This window comes from Alosa pseudoharengus, unplaced genomic scaffold, assembly GCF_046254945.1.
Source record: "Alosa pseudoharengus isolate Yale_2024_CS ecotype anadromous, Long Island Sound unplaced genomic scaffold, YU_APseudo_1.1 YU_APseudo_1.1_scf_14, whole genome shotgun sequence".
NCBI classification, from domain to species: Eukaryota; Metazoa; Chordata; class Actinopteri; order Clupeiformes; family Clupeidae; genus Alosa; species Alosa pseudoharengus.
Window position 1 is genome coordinate 31,063,211 of NW_027468609.1, and position 19,336 is coordinate 31,082,546.

The window sequence follows — 19,336 nt, forward strand, 5'->3', positions numbered from 1 at the left end:
TCATGGATCTGGGATTTATGCTGTCAGGGAGTCAGCTGATAGGACTATCTCTGGCCTGACTCACTGGCATCCTGAAACTAACTGCTGTTTATTTCTCCTTATCCTTATCCTTATCCTCGCAGACTCCAAAGGACTGTCGAACCCTAGTGAGGTGGAGGCTCTCCGGGAGAAGGTCTACGCCTCCCTGGAGGCCTACTGCAAGCAGAAGTACCCCGAGCAGCCTGGGCGGTAGGCTGTGCTACTCCTGCTTTTTTCTCTTCAGCTCACATTGCTGCCTCCTGGTGGTGTTAGCTTGTAACTACAGGATGGAGCTGTGTGTTTCTTATCTGTGATGTCAGGGTCTTATCTGCAATAATGTATATTAGAGTGTACATTAGGGAACAATCATGAAGGCATTTGGTTTTAAATGTTGGATGGGAAACAAGTGATATTTTGACATCAAAGATGTCAAAGCTTCAGTGAACCAGAAAACAGCCTTGTGTCTTGCTTTTGTGTAGTTGTCAAAAGATTCGGGAGGGAATGCAAACCAAATTAGAATCATCACTCATTGCAATAAATCATCTCCCGAAGCGTTCTCATTACAAATTGCTCAATTCACTTATTGCCGCAAGAGAGCATAAGCCCATTCTTTACTAACTTTCTTTACAACTTACAACTATAACTTTACAAACTCACTGTGTGGTGAGGCAGCTGAAATGTCGAGTTAGCAGGATATCGGGGCTTGTTTGCATTTCAAGGGCTTCTCTCGAATTTAATTCCCTCTCAACTTTTTAAATTGGAAGCATTGACTGCATGGTGCTAATTGGGACCCAAACATCTGAACAAACATAATTAATTACCCCCGCCCCTCTTACATGGGCACTTCTGATGCTAATTCACTAAGGAAGGAATGTTAATCTTGCTGTCGTTACTGAAAACTGAAAACTGTTTTTTTATTTGTATCTGTATGTCGGTGTAGGTTTATGTGTTTATGTATGTGTCTTCATATTTTGTCCTTACACCTCTCTCTCTGTATGTGTGTGTGTGTGTGTGTGTGTGTGTGTGTGTGCTTCAGGTTTGCTAAGTTGCTCCTGCGTCTGCCAGCCCTGCGCTCCATCGGCCTGAAGTGTCTGGAGCACCTGTTCTTCTTCAAGCTCATCGGCGACACGCCCATCGACACCTTCCTCATGGAGATGCTGGAGGCGCCGCACCAAATGACATAATGACCTTTGACCTCGTCACTCTCACAACCTCTTACCCACAAAATCCCTCCACCCTCACCCCCACCCCCGCCTCGTCCCGGCTCCGCCCCACCTGAGAGAGAAAGACTGACCACACACTGTCGCTGGACACAGAGAGAGCGCTTCAGAAGGAAAGTGGAGGGGGGGGGGGGGGGACAAGTATGTCAGACAAGACTTTCCCTCTCTCTGTTCTATGTTTCAAAAAAATTAGTTTCATCACATCAAAGGGTCTGTTTTATACCTTGTACAAAATGCGATATATATAAATGAAAATGTCTATATAACTCAAACGAACATTTTAAGGATCAACCGAGCGAGACAACCATGTACTTCACAGATGAGAGACAAAAAGACATGCATGTGTTTTTTTTGTTTATTTGTTTGTTTTTTTGAGAGAGAGAAAAAAAAAGATTTTTTCCCCTGGAAGCAAGGATGCCGCGAGATGTCAATGATGTCATAACCTGGAAGTCGGGTAATAGGAAGCATAGCCTGTGCGTGTTTGATTTTGCGTTGAGGAACAATACGTATTTTAAGACTGCTTGACAGCAGCTTGGAGGGGAGGCGAGAGAGACTCTTTGCTACGGCAAAAACCTCTAAGACCCTGAAGATATCCTACATGCTAAACCTGCATCGATGCAAATATCCTCTCAGAGCTCCTGTTTATTCCTGTGTGGTTTTCAGGAACCTGCACTATTACCTGTCTCTCTCAAGGTCACATTTTGTCATTCATGGCCACACATTGTGGTCACAGTGCAGTTATGGTGTTCCTTCTTTGAAATGACGAGAACCGAACAAGGACAGGGAAGAAAACGGATTGTGTGTCTTAATATTGTTATTGTTTAATGGTCTGGTTTTCGATGTGGGATCTCCAGAAAGACTTTTTGATGTTGAGTTGCTCAGTGTTGGCAGGTTCACCTGACTGAAAACCACAGTGGGGGGAGGAGGGGAGGGGATGCAGGTCAGCTGTGTCCACTGAACTCCTGAGTGTACATTTGCACGCCTTTCTTCAAGGAGAAATGCCGAAGCAGCCATCTAATCACGGCTGTCAAGATTCAGGTCAGAAGACAACTGACTGCAGTTCTCCTGATTATGTTTAGTGCAGAGTAGCAAACAAACACACACACACTCACACACACACACACATAGACACACACTCGCACACACACACACCAGCGCTCAATGGATAAGACTGCCTACCACTGGGTGACACTGTGAATTTCTCCACACAAACACACACGCATACACATACACACATCTTGTCGGGAGTTTTAGCCCAGATGGGTGCTGATGCAGACCCCAAGCAGGAGGTCTGATCAGGGAACAGCCTCTCTTCAAGTCCATACTCCAGCCTCAATCAGGAGAACATCCCATCTCAACTGATCCTAGTATTTATAGAATGTGCCACCTCAACTGTTGAGTATGCATAGGACTGTGAGACCAGCTTTTGGAGTCTCTACTATTGAGTAAAGCTGAAAAACCCTTCATGAAAATGAAATTTCTTGTGACCAGGAAATGGGTGATGGAAAGATACTATTGTAAGAGTAAGATAATCCTCATAGCCTCTCAGGCTGGTTGGATGTGTTTTGGGGGGTATCTGGAAGACGGGAAAAGGAATGTGCCTGAAGTCACTGCAAGATATGAAATGTCTTCATGAGTATTCGGTGTTTACTTACTGTGAGCAAGGGTCCTGTCACATCATGTTGCCCAATGTTTGATCCGCCCGGTGTCTCGCCCACACACACACACACACAAACATTTGCGCCACCTTCAGTGGTTTAAGGTACATTCACCTCAATCCAACAATCAAGGCAGTCTGCGGAGGCAGTGCAAGTCTAGCTTTAGATGAGTCCTATTTACCTGTGTAGTCCCATCACCACCATCATACTCAGTATTCAATTTTCTTTTTATTTTTGCATTTGTTTTTTTTTTCATTTGTCACCTACCAATGTGCACTTTCTTTACCTCCATTTCCCTTCCTCCAACTGATTTATGAGCCTTGCATCACTGGCGTCCTCTTTTTCACTGTCCTCTGACTCATCCTTGCACCTCCGGTTCAGTGGTCAGTGGTTCCAGTGATGGGTGGAGGATGGATGGGTGAGGCTACGTTTTTAGTTACCATGAGGCAGTAGGGCAGTAGAACCTAACTTAAGTGGGTTAAGTCGCCAAGAGTCGTGTTTTGGCTTCTTTGCTTAGTCACCCTCATGGCCTCCACCGAGTGATCCTCTCCTGTTTCTTAAGCACTTAGCCTCGTGTTGCAGAGTGGCCAGCTCGACTTTCGAGAGCCATCAGAGGGCCAGATGATTGGGGCTCGTTGGTGTTTAGGCCGCTGGTTCACGATTAGTACACGTTCATTACCCAGGGTGCACTTCTCCAGACAAAAGCAGTGTTGTTGTTGAAAAGAGATTGTTTTTTTTCCCTATGTTGTGCGATATCTCCATACAAGGATCATTTTGATCATCATGCCCATACTCTGCGTTTTGTTTCACATTGTTTTTTTTATGTTGTTTTATCTTTTTCTCTGTTCTGCTGCTGTACAACTATGCATCTTGCATTTCCCAAAGATTGTCCATAGTGAGGGCGCTATCTTTGTTTTCTGTTTTTTCCCCTCATCTTGCAAATGGGATGGCTGAAAGAAACCTGGTCTCAAGAAGGCTACCGAATGTGCTGGATTTTCCATGTGCCTCGGCCCCCCACTCAGTGACTTTGGAACACGGGTCTTTGGATCTAGGGCCGGCCTGTCCTCATTTATTACGTTATCCAGCTACAGAAAAGATTAAAAGCATCTTTAGAGAGTGGTGACCAGCATGAAATAGGAAAAATATAATGCATTATAGGCAGACCTTTGAGTACCCTCTAGTGGAGGATATGCAGCAGTACGGTGCTTGAGTTAAAACAATTGAACTTGAATTTTGTACAAGTATGTAATTGGAGAGAACAAATTGCACTTTTGGACAAAACTGTTCACTTACCAGCAATAGACAATAATTCAGGAAGTATTGTCATTTTTGTTAGTCAGTATATGGCAGTGAGGAAGATTTGATTGGCTGTAAACTTGTTAAACAAGTGCAGAATACTGGAGAAAAAACTTCTTGCCATGTAGATAGCCTATTGAATTGAGTCAAGTATCTGTACTATAGATACATCCAATGGATTTGTCTAAGGTTGGTTCGGTTGTCGTAAGCCTTGCCTCAAAGAGACCATCCTCATGTCTCAACAGTCAGATCTATTAGATATTTCACATTTCTGACCAAAAGACATAAAACACACACACACTCACCGTTATCAGCAGTTTGGCTTCTCATAGAAGAATACATGTTTGACCTTTGTTAGTGTCAGCCTCAGATCTGATTTTGTGCAGTGGTGCTCTCTTAAAAACGACAGCTCCTAATGTGTTTTTTTCCCCTTTTCTGATCATCTCCACTGTCATTTTTGTTCAGTATTCTTACTTTTGTTTTGTCATTGCTCCTTTTTCTAGATTTATCAGGTTTACTGTTGAGTTTCAAGACCACAGGTAATTTAAAGCCATATGCAATGAAGATCACTAACAAAGAAAAAAGTTAACTATCCTGCAGGAATCTTACAGAGATGTGTCCTTTGCGCTAATCTAGAAATTATCACATAGATAGAATGAATGCATAATGAAATGCTTTATATATACCATAAAGCTATATTTTGTCTATATGTATATGTGTGTATATTTATAAATATATATATATAAATGAATTGGTTTCCTTCCGTGTTTCCCATCACTTTTAGCAGAGGGAGACACAAAAGTACTTTCAATCAAAATTTGAACCAGGCCTGATTGCACTGTGGAAATATTTATAAGAACTGATCTAAGTTTTCAGAATCTGTTGTGAGAATTGAATTATTTGGCCTAGATTTGTTTTTCAAGAAAAAAATTAAAATGAAAAAAAAAAAAAGTTCTACCAGCAAGATGGAGTCTGAAGGCGAGGCCACCTGACCATGCACCAGCTCTTAAATACTTCTGTCATGTAAACTATGTAATTAACAAATTAATTTAATAATTATTCAAAACACAAGAGCCTGGTGGATTTAAACAAAAATGTCATTATCTCAAAATTATATGTAGCCTTCAAAAATTATATGTAGCCTTCAAAAATACAAAAACAAATCAGAAGCATCAAGCCCTGCACAATCACTGTTTCAGCATCACAAGTCCATTTGAAATGTGTTGGGAAAATGATTTTAAAAGGACACCTAAAAAAGGATCTATTTTTGTACAAATGTAATTTTATCTTGAGCTTATTGTTTTGTTTTCTCCCTCTCCCGCCTTCCCTTTTCTCTCCCTCTATGTGGGATGCTGTATACATTTGTGTGTAAAATGTTGCTTTGGAAAAAAATAGGAAAAGAAATGAAATGAAAGCCAGATCTCCAGAGCTGGGAGATCAAATCAGGAGTGGTCACCCATGACAACCAACCTGCGCCCGTCTTTCGCCTTTTTGGTTCCTGTCCACCATGACACCTCCTTTTGTCATTTTGTTTTATCGTGTTTTTTTTTCCATTTATATTTTTGGTCTATTTTTAAAGTAAATGAAAAAAGTCATCTGTTGTTTGTGGGTTGTTCTTTGATGTTCTATCTTTCATGAAAATGACGAAAAAAGTATTAAAAACTTGAATTTTAATGTGACTCAACTTTTTTGTACATGAAAATACTTCTTGCGTTGAAGTTGCTGCACCAACTATTGTACACAATGTAAAGTTATGCAGCTTTTCTTCTCAACATAATTCATCACAACCTGAACTACCACGGCTGTTTACCAGGCCTTTTCTTTTGTGATGTTCCATTGTTTATTTTAATCCAAAGCATACATCAGGTCCAGACTATTTTTAACAAATGACATAAAAATGTCCAAAAGACTCTTTCAACAGGGATTTTGGAGATACTCTACAATTGCTGTTTGCCTTTGCAAGAATACTTGGCTCGAACAAGCTGGAACTTTAACTTAATGTGTGTTGGTTACTGAGAAGCATGAGGGTGTGATGAGCTCAGTTGGGCATGTAGGGCACATGCTCAAAGACATGTTGGGTGCTGGGGATGTTTAACGGGTAAAATCCCACCAGCATCTCTGAAATCAAAACCCAAGCACACTAGGCAATGCCAACCTCAATGGGACACAAACCCTTGAGGCAATGATGACCCAACACGGGGCTGTTTCTGTACATGTAAAAAAAGAGAAAAAAAGTCTTTATTGAGTCACAGGTTATGTCCGGAGCAACTGAATGCGATACAGGAGGTCTCGATCATGCAGCTCTTTCCACGCCCAACGGTGCACCACAGGCCAATCCAAATGACAACAGAGAGAGGAGGCGTTGGCTTGAGTGACAGCCAGTAGCAAGCGGCTTCAGACCGTCGCCTCCTCAAAAAGGCTTAGACAAGAACTCAACACAATTGCACTACTAACTACATGACCTCTGGATTAGAGGGCAGAAAGTGACAGAAGAAGGGGGTAAATATTTGACTTTCAAAGGCAGATATTGCAGATATGAACAACAACACATTCACTGACTCTTATGACCAAAACAACTTTGTAACACATAACATAGTAAAAGCCCATGATTGGTTATGATATACTACCATTTGACATCACACATTTTGAAATCATTCATTTCAGTTTTAGCTCTATCCGACCAGACTATAGACAGTGTTTTTTCTTTGATACTAAGCCAGGTTCATTCATGGGCAAAATTGAGAAACTCAGTGAGGGGAACTCAAGTAAAGAAGTCTTAATATGAGCCATGTGGTCTTAGCTCAATGTCTTGGTCAACACCTTTCAATTCCCTTAATTTTTTAAATATATTTTTTATGAACTTGGAGCGTATACCCAGCTAGCCTTGCCATATAATTATTTATCCAATAAGTTATGGGCATGGTGACAACCCATCTAAAGAGAGGGCATTCTTAGCTTGGACTGTGCCGTGACGGGCAGCTGTTTATATTTCAAAATATGCACTACTGGTGGGGTATTTCACCTACGTGGTTTACCTCAGAATAACTGGTAAACCTAAAAGAGTAGCTCTATGGCTTGGTTTTGATGGAGAAAGAAACCAGAGAAAAACCTATATTGGGAGTTTTACCACTTACTTTGAGTTTGTCTGTTTTTGACCCTAAACCACGTACTTTGAATACCCCTTGGTGAAGAGGACAACAAGCCAGGTGTGCACAACAAAATTGCCATAGAACTTAAAATATACAGCATTACCCCCTCACTGTATTGTGTGGTAAATGACAATTATGGAACATGCATTCAAAAAAAAAAAACAACTGACACTGCGACATGTGCGTCCAACACACAAAGCTGCCGACGTTATGATTAGAATACAGACGACCGAGAAACCTTTTTTTTAAAAAACACTACTGAGTACAAATATATGAACGAAAACATAAATTAAGGTTAAACTAATAACTCCGGAGTGAAAATCTTTAATCTGATGCCATCTCTATTTACAATTACTAAGACAAAGTCATAGCCACCCTTGGTTCACTGTACGGTAAGCACCATTGAACAGGTTAACTGCTGTAGTATGCAGACATTGAACACTGGATCGTTTCAAGGCTTCCTCTATTATTCTGACATTTAAAAAGCATTTTCGTAATCTATACTGGTGTGTGAGGGGCCTGCTGCCCTACAATTCTTTTCTGGTAATTTCTTCAAACTAACACCTGCCCATAAAACCTTTTTTTTTTCAATCTTTAAAGTACAAATAACAAAAAGACCACTTAAAGGAACAGTACACAAAAAAAGGGTAACCTAATGTGACACAAAGTGCACTTCTGGGAGTGGGAGTTCGATGGCTGTGTGAGTTGACCCCGTCACAGTTCATGCACAGCAGAGAGCGAGAAAAAAAAAAGAAAACACAACAAAGACTGAATCCTACAGAGCACGGTGTGTGAAAGAGCGGTCACTGCAGATACAAAGGGTTAAGTAAGTAAGACTTGAGTACGTTTTTCTTCATGTTGCTGTGTGGAGAGAAAAAGCAGGACATCACTACGAGAAGCTGCTTGCAGAGGCGCAGTGCGAGAAGTGCAACGCTCAAAGACGGACGAGTAAAAAGATAGGAAGAAAAGGGGAAGAAAAGGGGAAGGGACGAAAAAAACATCCACCAGACAGTACATAAGGCCAAGAGAGAGAGAGAGAGAGAGACCAGGGGACAGAGAAGGAAACGGAAAGTGGTTGTGTTGTAGTGCACAAGCGTTAGGTTGTAGAGAGCCATGTGCGCGTGTGTGTGTGTGTGTGTGTGTGTGCAGGAGCTAGTGGAGCTACGAGGTGGTGGTGGGGGACGAGAGTTGTACGATTGCGGACTGCTTCAGGACATGGTGTGCTCATGCGCTCCTCTCTGGCCTTGGCTGATCTACCAGGCCTCCATCTGACAAAAAAAAAGTCCTTTTTTATTTTCTTCTTTCATTTCGTTTTTTTTTTTCCTTATATACTCAAAAAATGAAACATACAAAAAAAATAAAAATAAAATAAGCCCATTGGAATCGGCACTCCTTCCCAGCAGGGCTTCCTGTAAGTTTAGCAGTCGCTCCTCCACAGTTTGATGGTTTTGTCGTTTTCTAACGCGGCCGAGGCAATGATGTTTTCTGTGGGGTGGCAGGCAGTGGCAATCACCACATCTGAGAGGCCAGAAGATAAAGATGAGGAAGAGAAAGAGAGTGGGCCAGCACAGGTCAACAAACCACCGAGTTATAGCTCATAGGAAAACAAAAATGTCCTGACTTTCAGGGATGTCTGGACTTGTCTGACATATGACTAAAAACACTGCCAACTGAAAGCTCAGATGGAGAAAAAAAAAGGTCAAAGGAACTTCATTGGTCTGTGATCTCTGTTCTAATTCCAACTGGCCTTCAATACATTCATGTATTAATCAGGCAGACTTCACCCTGCTGCAGTCGGGCAAACACCTTCGCTGTCTCAAGGCAAAGACCGGGAGACTGAGGAGGAGTTTTTTTCCCCCACCGGCAGTTAGACTGCTAAATTCAGGGGAAATGTAGCTGGCATTTCACACATTGTTTTTTTGTCATTTACACATGACTCTTAAAATAAACTACAATTTTGGTGAGGAACAGAAATACCCCTTTTTCATTTCACTGCATGTTAAACCTTACAGTGCATGTGACAAATAGAAGCATTTGACTTGACCTGACTTAAAGGAGAATTCCGGTCTGATATTGACCTAAAGTGTGTTGAAACATGATAGAGTGTGAACGTATGTCTCATAGCTCATCTCGGCTTGTCCCCTGCACTCAGAAATCTGGCGCTAGTTAGCCAATGCTACCAACAGTTTTTCGATGGGGGTGCCTCGGAAATCGGCCTAGCCATGCAAATAAATCACTGTTTTACACCATTTACGAGGCTCAAAGTAGTTCCACACTTCATTGGTAGACCTCCGAGGGCCTTGACATTTAAAACGAGACATTGAGAACTTTGAAAAAGCACTGGTAGTTTATTTACAAGACGATTTATACAGACAGTACCTTCACGAATGCCGCTATCTTGAATTTAATCACGATAAGTCGAGTGACTAGTACGAATTAACAGGTATGATAAGGGATCACATTTCAAAAATAATTCTGTGCAAATGCATGAATTCCAGTTGCTTCCAGTAGCATCAACTGGAATTCCACAGAATTATTTTTGGAATCTGATCCCTTATCATACCTACTTTGAGCCTGGTAAATGGTGTAAAACATTGATTTATTTGCATGGCTAGGCCGATGCCCGAAGCACCCCCATCGAAAAACTGTTGGTAGCATCGGCTAACTAGCGCCAGATTTCTGAGTGCAGGGGACAAGCCGAGATGAGCTATGAGACATACGTTCACACTCAATATCATGTTTCAACACACTTTAGGTCAATATCACACCGGAATTCTCCTTTAATCCAAAGTCACTTAAAGTAAAAAAAAAATAAATACACATCAATCTCAAGCCTACTCATGGCCTACCTGTGTGCCCCTGTAGTTTCTGTACAATCTCTTTGGTCTGCAGATTCCAGATGTAGACCATATTGTCCTCTGACCCAGAGACAATCCACTGATTGGGGAGGGGGGGGGACACATGTTAATGTCACAGAATGCAGCACCATCTATTTTTCTTTACGTAAATCCCAAATCAATGTGTAAGAGTGAGATGGGGTTAGTCCACATACCTTGCCACCTGTGACGGAGAAATTGGCAAATATGCAGTACTTCTCATTTTTGTGTCCCGTGTATGTCTTCAAGCACTGTGAGGCAGAGACAAGTTTTGAAAAAAGGTACTTACAACTGGTAATGTACTGAGTGTTAGCAGTATACTTCACAAATGTTTCCAACTTCAATAACACTATGTGTTTTTTTTTTACTTGATATAAAGGTGTCCATGACAAAAGGAAGTGTAGTTACAGCCAGACGGGGCCCTTGTTCACAATATAGCAAAACTGAACCTCACCTTTCCTTTGCTGTAATCCCAAAGTTTGAGAGTACTGAAAACACACAGAAACAGCAAATGTTGAGCCCAAATCAGACAAACCATACTCATAAGCATCTTGCAGTATATAAGCGTGAGACTAGAGCTCAATGTATTGCTCTGTATGCACACACAGACTAGACAGTCTATTTTATGATTATACATGTGATCCTTTATTTCCATTTCGGTTCATTTGTATTTATTTATTTATTATATTCATTATGTCACCTCAGTATCACCACTGAAAAACCAAGCAATACCAATGAGTGCAAAAATACACACAGGAAGCTAGAAATCACAAAGACTAATTCACAAGGGATGGGCAGTAACAACAGTAACAAAACACTCCATCACAAGTAAACTGCAACTTGATACACAGTTCTTTAGAGTCTGGTTTATGGGTGCTAACAAGAGCTTCAAACCATAATTAGCTTTTTTTCAGTCTGAATTGCTGGTGATGTCTTGCCTACCTAAATACAAAAAAAAGATGGATATGTTGTGGTAACAGAAAGAATACTGTTGTCGCATTGTTGATGCCTGGTGTGCAAATGACCACAACCAGAGGCTACACACAAGAATAAAAGGTAGTTTATCCTCCAAACACAATGTTATCACCTTGCAAATAATACTAAAAACAAAGTATTATATGATCTGAAGCTCTGTGGTCAACATGACCATGATCTTGGATGAAATAATCCTATCACTTCAATAGCTGCAATAGCTACAATAGCGCTAACTATTAAGCTCATTTACTTGCATTCACTTCCGAAAGCCCAGAAATGAACACAAGTGATATCAGGGGGGGGAAAACCATACCGACAGCTTAAATGAAGCACAATTATGCAATTGCAGCATTTTAAATACTGATATGGTTTTACTGGCATAACATGAAATTTTGCCCTTTACTTACTTGTCCAACGTGGCAGCCAGAATGTATTTACCGTTGGGGGAGAACTTCACGAAAGACACAGGGGGGTTGTCATCATCTGTAATGAACAAAAAAGAGTTTGCTATGGTATATCCGGGCTGGGGATTTTGTAATCGATATGGTGATGGATGGGTGAGGGTGGGCAAATAGCATCAAAAGGGGGGGGGGGGGGGAATGGCCTCTTACCGATTAGCGTTTTCAGACACTGGCCAGATGCTGTGTCCCAAATTCGGCTGTTGACACACACACACACACACAGGTCAACAAGTTAGCCAGTTTTTGAGTTCAGTTCCACTTAACAGCTGCCCAATGAATGATTAAACATGTTCATTCCTTTCATGTTACCACTGGTAGAATAAACATTTTGTTTGGAAACCATAAAATGGCCAGTATGATGAAAGAGAAATGAGTTGACTCACCACAGGCCATCATAACTGCTGGACACAATGAGGGATCCATCTCTGTTAAAGTGCACCTGAAACACATTCACAGCTAAATAGATTTAGCTCTTGAAAAGCCAATTATGCAAATAGGGGAATCAAGTAGAGTGGCCAGCTCCTCACAACTGCTCAATGAAGGGTCATTCTTTAAAGTGGACCAAACTTACAACTAATGGCATGGGATTTACCAAAGCGAGTAAAAGACAGGGTACTGCATTTTGTGATTCACGACTTAAAATGTACAGTGTTTTCCATACATTGACTAATCTGTGGCGGGGCGCCACAAAATAAAAATCGGCCGCCACAGATGAATATTCTATGTTTAATTTAATTTAATTTAATTTAAATTAAATATAAGGTCAAATCCTTGCATTGCCATTGAGCTGCGCTTTTTACGCACGCAGCCTTTCCTTGCCCCGCCCCGCTCTCTCTCGTAGCCCGCTGCCACTCCTCTGCATGTGCATTTAACAAAATATTCACGATTGTTGAAGGATTGTTGTTGCCACATAGAAGCATTGCATAGAAGACGTCTGGCTAAATTGCTATTAAATCCGCTTAGCATCGTGACCATGCTGCGCAAATTTGTTCAAAACTGCTGCATTGAAGTGAACTCTGCTAAGGTCTTATCACAACATAGTAGGCTACATTGAAGAGACTAAACTTAGTTAAGTTATGAAATCAAGCAGTATCTCAAAGCTAACGTTAGAATACTGTTTGGATGTCGAATTTAGCATGCTTAGCCTACTTACAGCTGCTTGTCAATTTCGTTGAAGGGCTCATTTTATTGACTCTGACACTGAATGTCTGCAAAATCCCGATGTAAATGAAAAAGTGTTTTCCAAAATTCAAAAGTGCTTGTCCCAAAGAGAAGTACGAACCTTTATTTTAACTATGTAGAAAACGTTATGAATTGCATCCACACATCAGCAGCCTTTCAACTGTGTTACAATTGCAAGGGTTCCCTCAAACGTCTTAAAAAGTGACAGGCACTCAATTAGACCTACACTACCAAGACGATCTTAATACCCCCCCCGTTGTCAAAGTCAGCTACCGCCACAAATTGAATCCAATTCTGTGGGAAACACTGATGTAACATTGATGACAGTTACTGACCTAAAACATTACTAGACCATCAGGTAACAGGTACCAGACAAACAGCAATCAGATCAGTGGACATTAAAAAACAAGCCCCTGTCAACTTAACATCACAACTCAGCATCTGATGAACACTTACAGCAGAGACAGGGTCTGAGTGGGCTGGTAGAGTCTTCAGGCACTTGCCCGTTTTCACATCCCATATCCTCACGCTCTCATCAAACTAGAGGGAAACACCACAAAATTAGCCTGTGCCAACACACAGTGCATGGTTTACCATCTCGTAACTGGTAACACACACCACCATTGTGAATGGTGAATTCATTCATAGCTTATTTATACATTTAGTTTCCATGAGTCTTCATGAGGTTCCGGTGTCTGCGTTTTGCATTATTTGCAATAAGAACTGTAACGGAAGCAGACTGTCAGAGGGGACATGTGAAAGTACTCACCGATCCTGACACGATCAGGTTGGACTGGGGGTTGAAGTTGCAGCAGAATACGTAGTTGCTGTGGCCTTTCAACGTCTTCAAACACTTCCCCTGCAGACAGGAGAAAAATGGTGGAAAAAACAAGGTTAGAGCATCTCAACGAGCACCGCAATGCACCTTCTCACTTGTTGCCTGACAGCATAGGGTAAAAAGCCATGTTGTGCTGTTACTATGGCAACTCAAACTAAGTTCAATTTAGGCAACCGTAACCATAGTGATGAAGTTGGAATCATTGAGTACGCACCCAACTGTCTCGCTCCTGCCATTTTCCTGTCTTACACACACTGATACACTGTTACAGGTCTCTCCGCACCCAAACCAGCAGGTTCAGAGGAAGCTTCTTCCCTGTTCTCTGCGGCTGTCTCCATACTGAACTCTATCTCTCCATCCCATTGACAACCAACTAACTATATACTTCTTACTTCTCTTATAATGTTACTGCTACTACATTGCACATATCTGTACATGTTGTTCATACATTGCTAATAGTACATAACCATATTTATTCTGCTTTTATAAGGTCGCTGCTAATACACTAGCATTTCATTGTCTTTGTACTCTGCACAATGAAAATAAAGTTGAATCTAATCTAAGGTATGAACCAAGTTGATCAGATACAGTGGAAGTAAGTTTTGCTACAAAATGTACTACAACAAATTTAAGATAAGACAGCAGTGATGGATAAATACAATCATATTCTCTAGGCGTTGATGTTTTCCAAACAACAGTGAAGAAACGTCTTCAGCAAACAAGGAGGCTCTACAAGAGAGGTGCACCCAAGGGTTCTGTCAGCCATTACTTGATTTTATTTATGCTTATTACTTTTTAAAAGGACATTTTTGACAAGTTGTGTCTCCTCTCACTGCATGTTATCCAACATCTGTCCATTTGATATTGTCTGAAGATAAAAATAGTTCAATTATGCAGCACATGACGGCATCCACTGTCACTTTTAACAACAGCCCAATAACAAAAGCTAGCAGCAAGAAGAGCAAGCCTGCAATCTGCTACATGATCCAAAAATAATTCATGATAACCTAGCAGTATCTGCTCATTTACAATAGCAATTAATTTCAAATAACTTTACATCATTCCCTAAGCAACAAACTAGCCTAAAAAACAACAACAAAAAAAGAATAATATCTCCATCAGTATCTCCAAGCAGCCACAGTGCTACATCATCTCTTGCCTGTTAAAACCTGCATCATGTCTGGCCATTCTGAAAGATTCATCTGGTATAGTCCCGGACACTGCCAAGGTCAGTCTAGTGAAGTGAACAGGCTTGGAATTTCATAATTTTAGGGACCAGGCATATTTGGCTTAAAGGCCAAAGTTAACAATAGCCTACAGTAGGCTACATAAAAATGATCAAAGTTGGATTTATCCTATTCACAGCAGTAGACCTGTATATTAATGAAACATTATAAAAACATGACATATTGGCTTACACAGAATTATACAGAAGTATATCATCTGATTTGAATATTTACCGATATCTAGGCTATATTTAACATTTATTTTGTATTTGGTCTGTTATGAAATCATGTATCAAACAATTTAAGCACATTGTAAACTTAAAGCCCAAAGTTAGAGACATGCATGTAGAAATTTGCTGCAATTTCAAAACCGGATTACTCTGGCACGGCTAATTGTACAGGGGAATGCTTTACACCTTTGTGTTTGGTAAGGTCAGCTGTTTATTCTGATAATATACTGTATTTAAGTAGGGAAAACGTGGATGTTTTTGATTACTGCTAACTTCCTCCCTCTATGGCTACGTCTGAGCCCGCTAGCATAGCAACATGCTAACACATTCGCGCCGTGCACCAGAGCGTTTGAGTGCACGTACCGACACGGGAGAGGTATGACTCAACTCGTGAAAGTTAAGGTAAGAACATATATTACTACTGACATTGGGTGGCGTGTTCCTTTAACACGACATACCATATATTTTCTCCACCGCATCAAAGACTAAATTCATTTGTGCTGTGAATGCTACGATTATTTTGACAGGCCATAGGCTACAAATTAAAATCGCTGCATCAGTCGGATACAAAGCAAAACATGGAAAGAAGGGGGAAGTAGGCATGCAGGGCACCAAGGCAACAGTGGCCTGTGAACCTCCAATTTTTAAAGGGGCATCATGGCCAACGCAGGGGGCAACAATGGCCATGGCTGTCATGGCCACTATGCAATTCCAACCCTGGAAGTGAACATCTTCGGTACCAAAAACCCCAAGTAAACACTTTCACAACAGCCTAAGAATGCAAGGATGGCATAATATTAACAACAGATTGCCACACACACACACACCACTCTTACCGAGCTGACATCCCAGATCTTGAGAGTCTTGTCGTCAGAGGCAGACACCAGCAAGTTGGAATCAGAAGACCAGGCCACATCAGAGATTCCCTACATTTGAGAGGTTGAATGACAAATATGTTAAACACCTAGTCAAGACCAGAGAACAGAATGAAGCATTTTTTTCAAAAATCTAAACAATTGGTTAGAATGACAAATTCAATAATAAATGTAGACATCATGAAAAATAAAAGAGGTTAAGTGAAAGTAAAACCAACAATCAACTCACAAGTTTGTGTCCAGATATTGTCTTCTCAAACTTCCCATCGTATGCCCCCCATATTTTGATCAATTTGTCAGCAGCTGTTGAAATTAAAGTGACATAATAAATAAAACAATTCTCACAAAATCTCCCTTTGCACTGCATACATGTGCAGGTAAGAAATATTCCAGGAGACAGAAATGACATGTCTAGACAAAAGGATTTTTTTAAAAGAATGAAGTAGCAAGTAGCAAGTTTCGGTAAAATCATTTACTTCTCAAATTGTATCCAATTCTGGTCCTAAAGAGAAAGAATTATTGTATACTCACAGGAGCTGGCCAACCACTCTCCACTGGGACTGAACTTCACTGAGGAGACTGCTTTGGTGTGTCCGGCTAGGGTGAACTTCAAGGTGTAGTTTGGCTTCACCGGCACCGACTTGTTGGGTGAAAGAAGGGAAGGTAAGACATAGGAGACATGTTTCATAGGGTTCTGTACCTAATTTTGCATTCAGGTGAATTCTGCCCTTTCATGATAACAAAAAATCAGGTATGGTGTGCGTGTGTGTGTGTGTGTGGGATTACCTTAGAGATAAGCTTGCTGGACTCCTAAGAGTTTCACACAACTGCATAATTCTGATTTGTCAATATCACATTTACAGATTTCTTTCCATTAACTGATATGCTAAAAGTAACCCTAAGGTACTATACCAATCTCCTGGCAAACTCACAAGGTTCCCTGACAGCTAGGCAATTGACTACATGCATGTCAAAGTAGGAAAACAGCCTACACAACCTTAAGATTCACCAATGGCAAGGTGGACGCATCCTTGTGTTTGCCCTGATGCATACTCATACAGGTGGAGATGAATTTAGTACCTTGCTCTGGCTGGCAGAGCCAGATGATGTCGACTGTGTTTTAGTGGCATCGGTGTCTGGTTTCTTCTCCTCTGTTGCCATGGTGATGGAGCGGGGAGAATGGGTTTGTTGGAACTGGTTCCACGTCAGCCAGACTGCCAAAAAGAACCACACAGCACAAACACACACACATACATTTAGTGATTATGTCAAAGACAAAAGACAAAATAAGAACTATCTAGAACCTCCCAATTTACAAACTAGGCCTAAGATTTGTCCCATACCAAAAGGGTGTTAAAGAATGTGACTATCTCAGTATAGTATGCCATTATCCTTGGATATAATTTATGGGAACCCTGACACTAAACGGGACATGGAATTCACATGGATCCAGATACTGTAGCTGTCATGTCTAAAGACCCTTAGACCTAGACCTCACACATTAGTGATCACATTACCCATCACAACTACAACCTTACACTTAATTCTCAGTGTGAATTTACCTTTACAAGTAAAGGATAGTAGGTAAAGCAAATACGCAAACCAACCATGCTTCACCTGAGATTTTCATCCACCACCAACGTTATCGCCATAACGTCTTAGCCACTAACAAGTTGTGTATCAAACAGACAAAAGCCATGTTAAGTCTCCAGATAACAGTACTTTACAACAACAAAGGCCTAAGTATAGCCCTCCTACCATACAACCCAAATAAAGATGATGCCATCATGTTTAAAACAAACAAACTCGCACTGGCAACTAAACGTTGGCCCTAACCTAGCAAGACCTGGAGCTTACCACGTTTTGTAGCTAACCTACAAGTCACTGACATGAATCAAAATAACCCTCTCTAGATACACATACTGACAGCAATGTCGCACTTTCAAAAACCCACTTCAGATAGTTAAGTCACAAAAATGTCACCATGCATTAATTTAATCTTGAAACCTCAAATGACGTTGGTTAGGATAGCTAGCTGTCGTGCTAACATCACTGGTCTAAGATAACGTTAGCCACACGTTTGCTATCATTAGCACTACCGAATAGCAAGCAAATGTCGGTACCACCGTGCACAGCAGTTATGCTAGCTCTCTACATCCATCGTCGGTTGTGTTGGAAAATGATTCAAACTAACGTTGCGATCTAGAGACAAATAATTTACAAATATATCGCATGTGGTTGCGTAGGTTAAAAAACAAAGTGTTAAACATGTAAAATTTTTTTAGCAAAGATTGGCTAGGCTACTGGCTTAGTCAGGCCTTCTGTACAGACTTAACAAGCTTCCGATCAAGCTAACACTGGTGATGGAAATGAAGCGTCAATAGCTACTATAGCTAACTCGGCAGATAGCATTCATTAACTTCACCGAAAGGTGTAGTTGACCAGCTAAATGTAACTTTGTTATCTGAAGTAAAACGACATTAACACCTGTTTAATGCACACAGCATGTAATGAGTGATGAAATTAGCCAGCCAGCCAGCCAAAGTAGCAACTGCTAACCTTGCGATAACGTCCGAAGTTAACGTAACGTTGAATATTTTCTTTCATTTTCCACATGCACTGCCATAATCCATTCAAACAATAAAACACAAGTCTACTCACGGTCGGGCCGATGATTGATCAAACGTCACGTAGGTACTTTATTCTGTGTCAAGGGGAGGGTGGATCTAGGTAATATTTTACGATAATTTCTGCAAGGATTCGCTTTGTTTTGTACAAAGTAGAAGCGGATGAGCACTTCTTTTCGGCTTCAGCCTCAGGCGGGGAATGTGGCAGCAGTGTGTTCGACCACTTGTGCGCATGAGTGGTTCAATTCTGGAACAGAGGGGGGGAATACGGAGAGCGAGAAGGAACGAATGTATTTCATGATTTGCATTTGCATCTTTGCATCTTGACCATGATCTTGACGCCTCTGAATTCTGTGGTTGGATATAAATTAATCCAAATTTGCATTACAAAATAAATGGAATGCATTATGTAGGCTTTATAAAATAAATAACCTAAGTCAGATGTGATCGTGTAACTGATGTGATCTGCATCTGTTTCAGAGTTTTCACATGCATAACGTAAATGCAGTCTGTTTGAATTATGGCTCTAAAGACCCTAATCGACAGGTCAACTTGAACCAACATGATTATGTCTGGCATTTGTATTATTGTTCTCGGTTTTTTTTCTTCTTCTTCGCATCAATAAAGGAACTGACCCGTTTTAGTTAAGCCAACTTTTAAGGCTGCATCAACTTTAATTCCCTGACATGAGACAGTAGTCTTACC

General features: G+C 40.9%; 2 protein-coding genes across 3 annotated transcripts in view; one reads left to right on the top strand and one right to left on the bottom strand.

The window, feature by feature from the left end:
• The window catches only part of rxraa (retinoid X receptor, alpha a), a 133,096-nt gene extending 131,728 nt beyond the window's left edge, over positions 1-1,368 (top strand). For both annotated transcript variants that reach the window (XM_076284654.1, XM_076284655.1), the window contains exons 11-12: positions 123-228; positions 1,055-1,368. In XM_076284654.1, coding sequence (XP_076140769.1) covers positions 123-228; positions 1,055-1,202 — 254 coding nt within the window. In that variant the 3' untranslated portion in view covers positions 1,203-1,368. The remainder of the gene's footprint in view (positions 1-122; positions 229-1,054) is intronic.
• A 5,026-nt stretch (positions 1,369-6,394) lies between these two features.
• Positions 6,395-18,840, bottom strand: wdr5 (WD repeat domain 5). The gene is made up of 14 exons (XM_076284656.1): positions 18,666-18,840; positions 17,085-17,218; positions 16,536-16,644; positions 16,234-16,307; positions 15,966-16,055; positions 13,605-13,694; positions 13,292-13,375; positions 12,037-12,092; positions 11,804-11,850; positions 11,600-11,675; positions 10,672-10,705; positions 10,394-10,468; positions 10,191-10,278; positions 6,395-8,859 (listed from the first exon to the last, which is right to left on the bottom strand). Exons 2-14 carry the CDS (start codon positions 17,163-17,165, stop codon positions 8,759-8,761), a joined length of 1,005 nt encoding a protein of 334 aa, XP_076140771.1. The 5' UTR covers positions 17,166-17,218; positions 18,666-18,840; the 3' UTR covers positions 6,395-8,758.
• Between the last annotated feature and the right edge of the window lie 496 nt (positions 18,841-19,336).

What these genes read in the sequence shown, in the direction of transcription:
- wdr5 (XM_076284656.1), bottom strand. Translation starts at nt 17,165, where the DNA reads ATGGCAACAGAGGAGAAGAAACCAGACACCGATGCCACTAAAACACAG. An exon ending in CAATATCTGGACACAAACTT is followed by an intron (nt 16,056 to 16,233) that starts GTGAGTTGATTG and finishes TCTCAAATGTAG; the next exon opens with GGAATCTCTGATGTGGCCTG. An exon ending in AGCAGTTATGATGGCCTGTG is followed by an intron (nt 11,851 to 12,036) that starts GTGAGTCAACTC and finishes GTGTGTCAACAG; the next exon opens with CCGAATTTGGGACACAGCAT.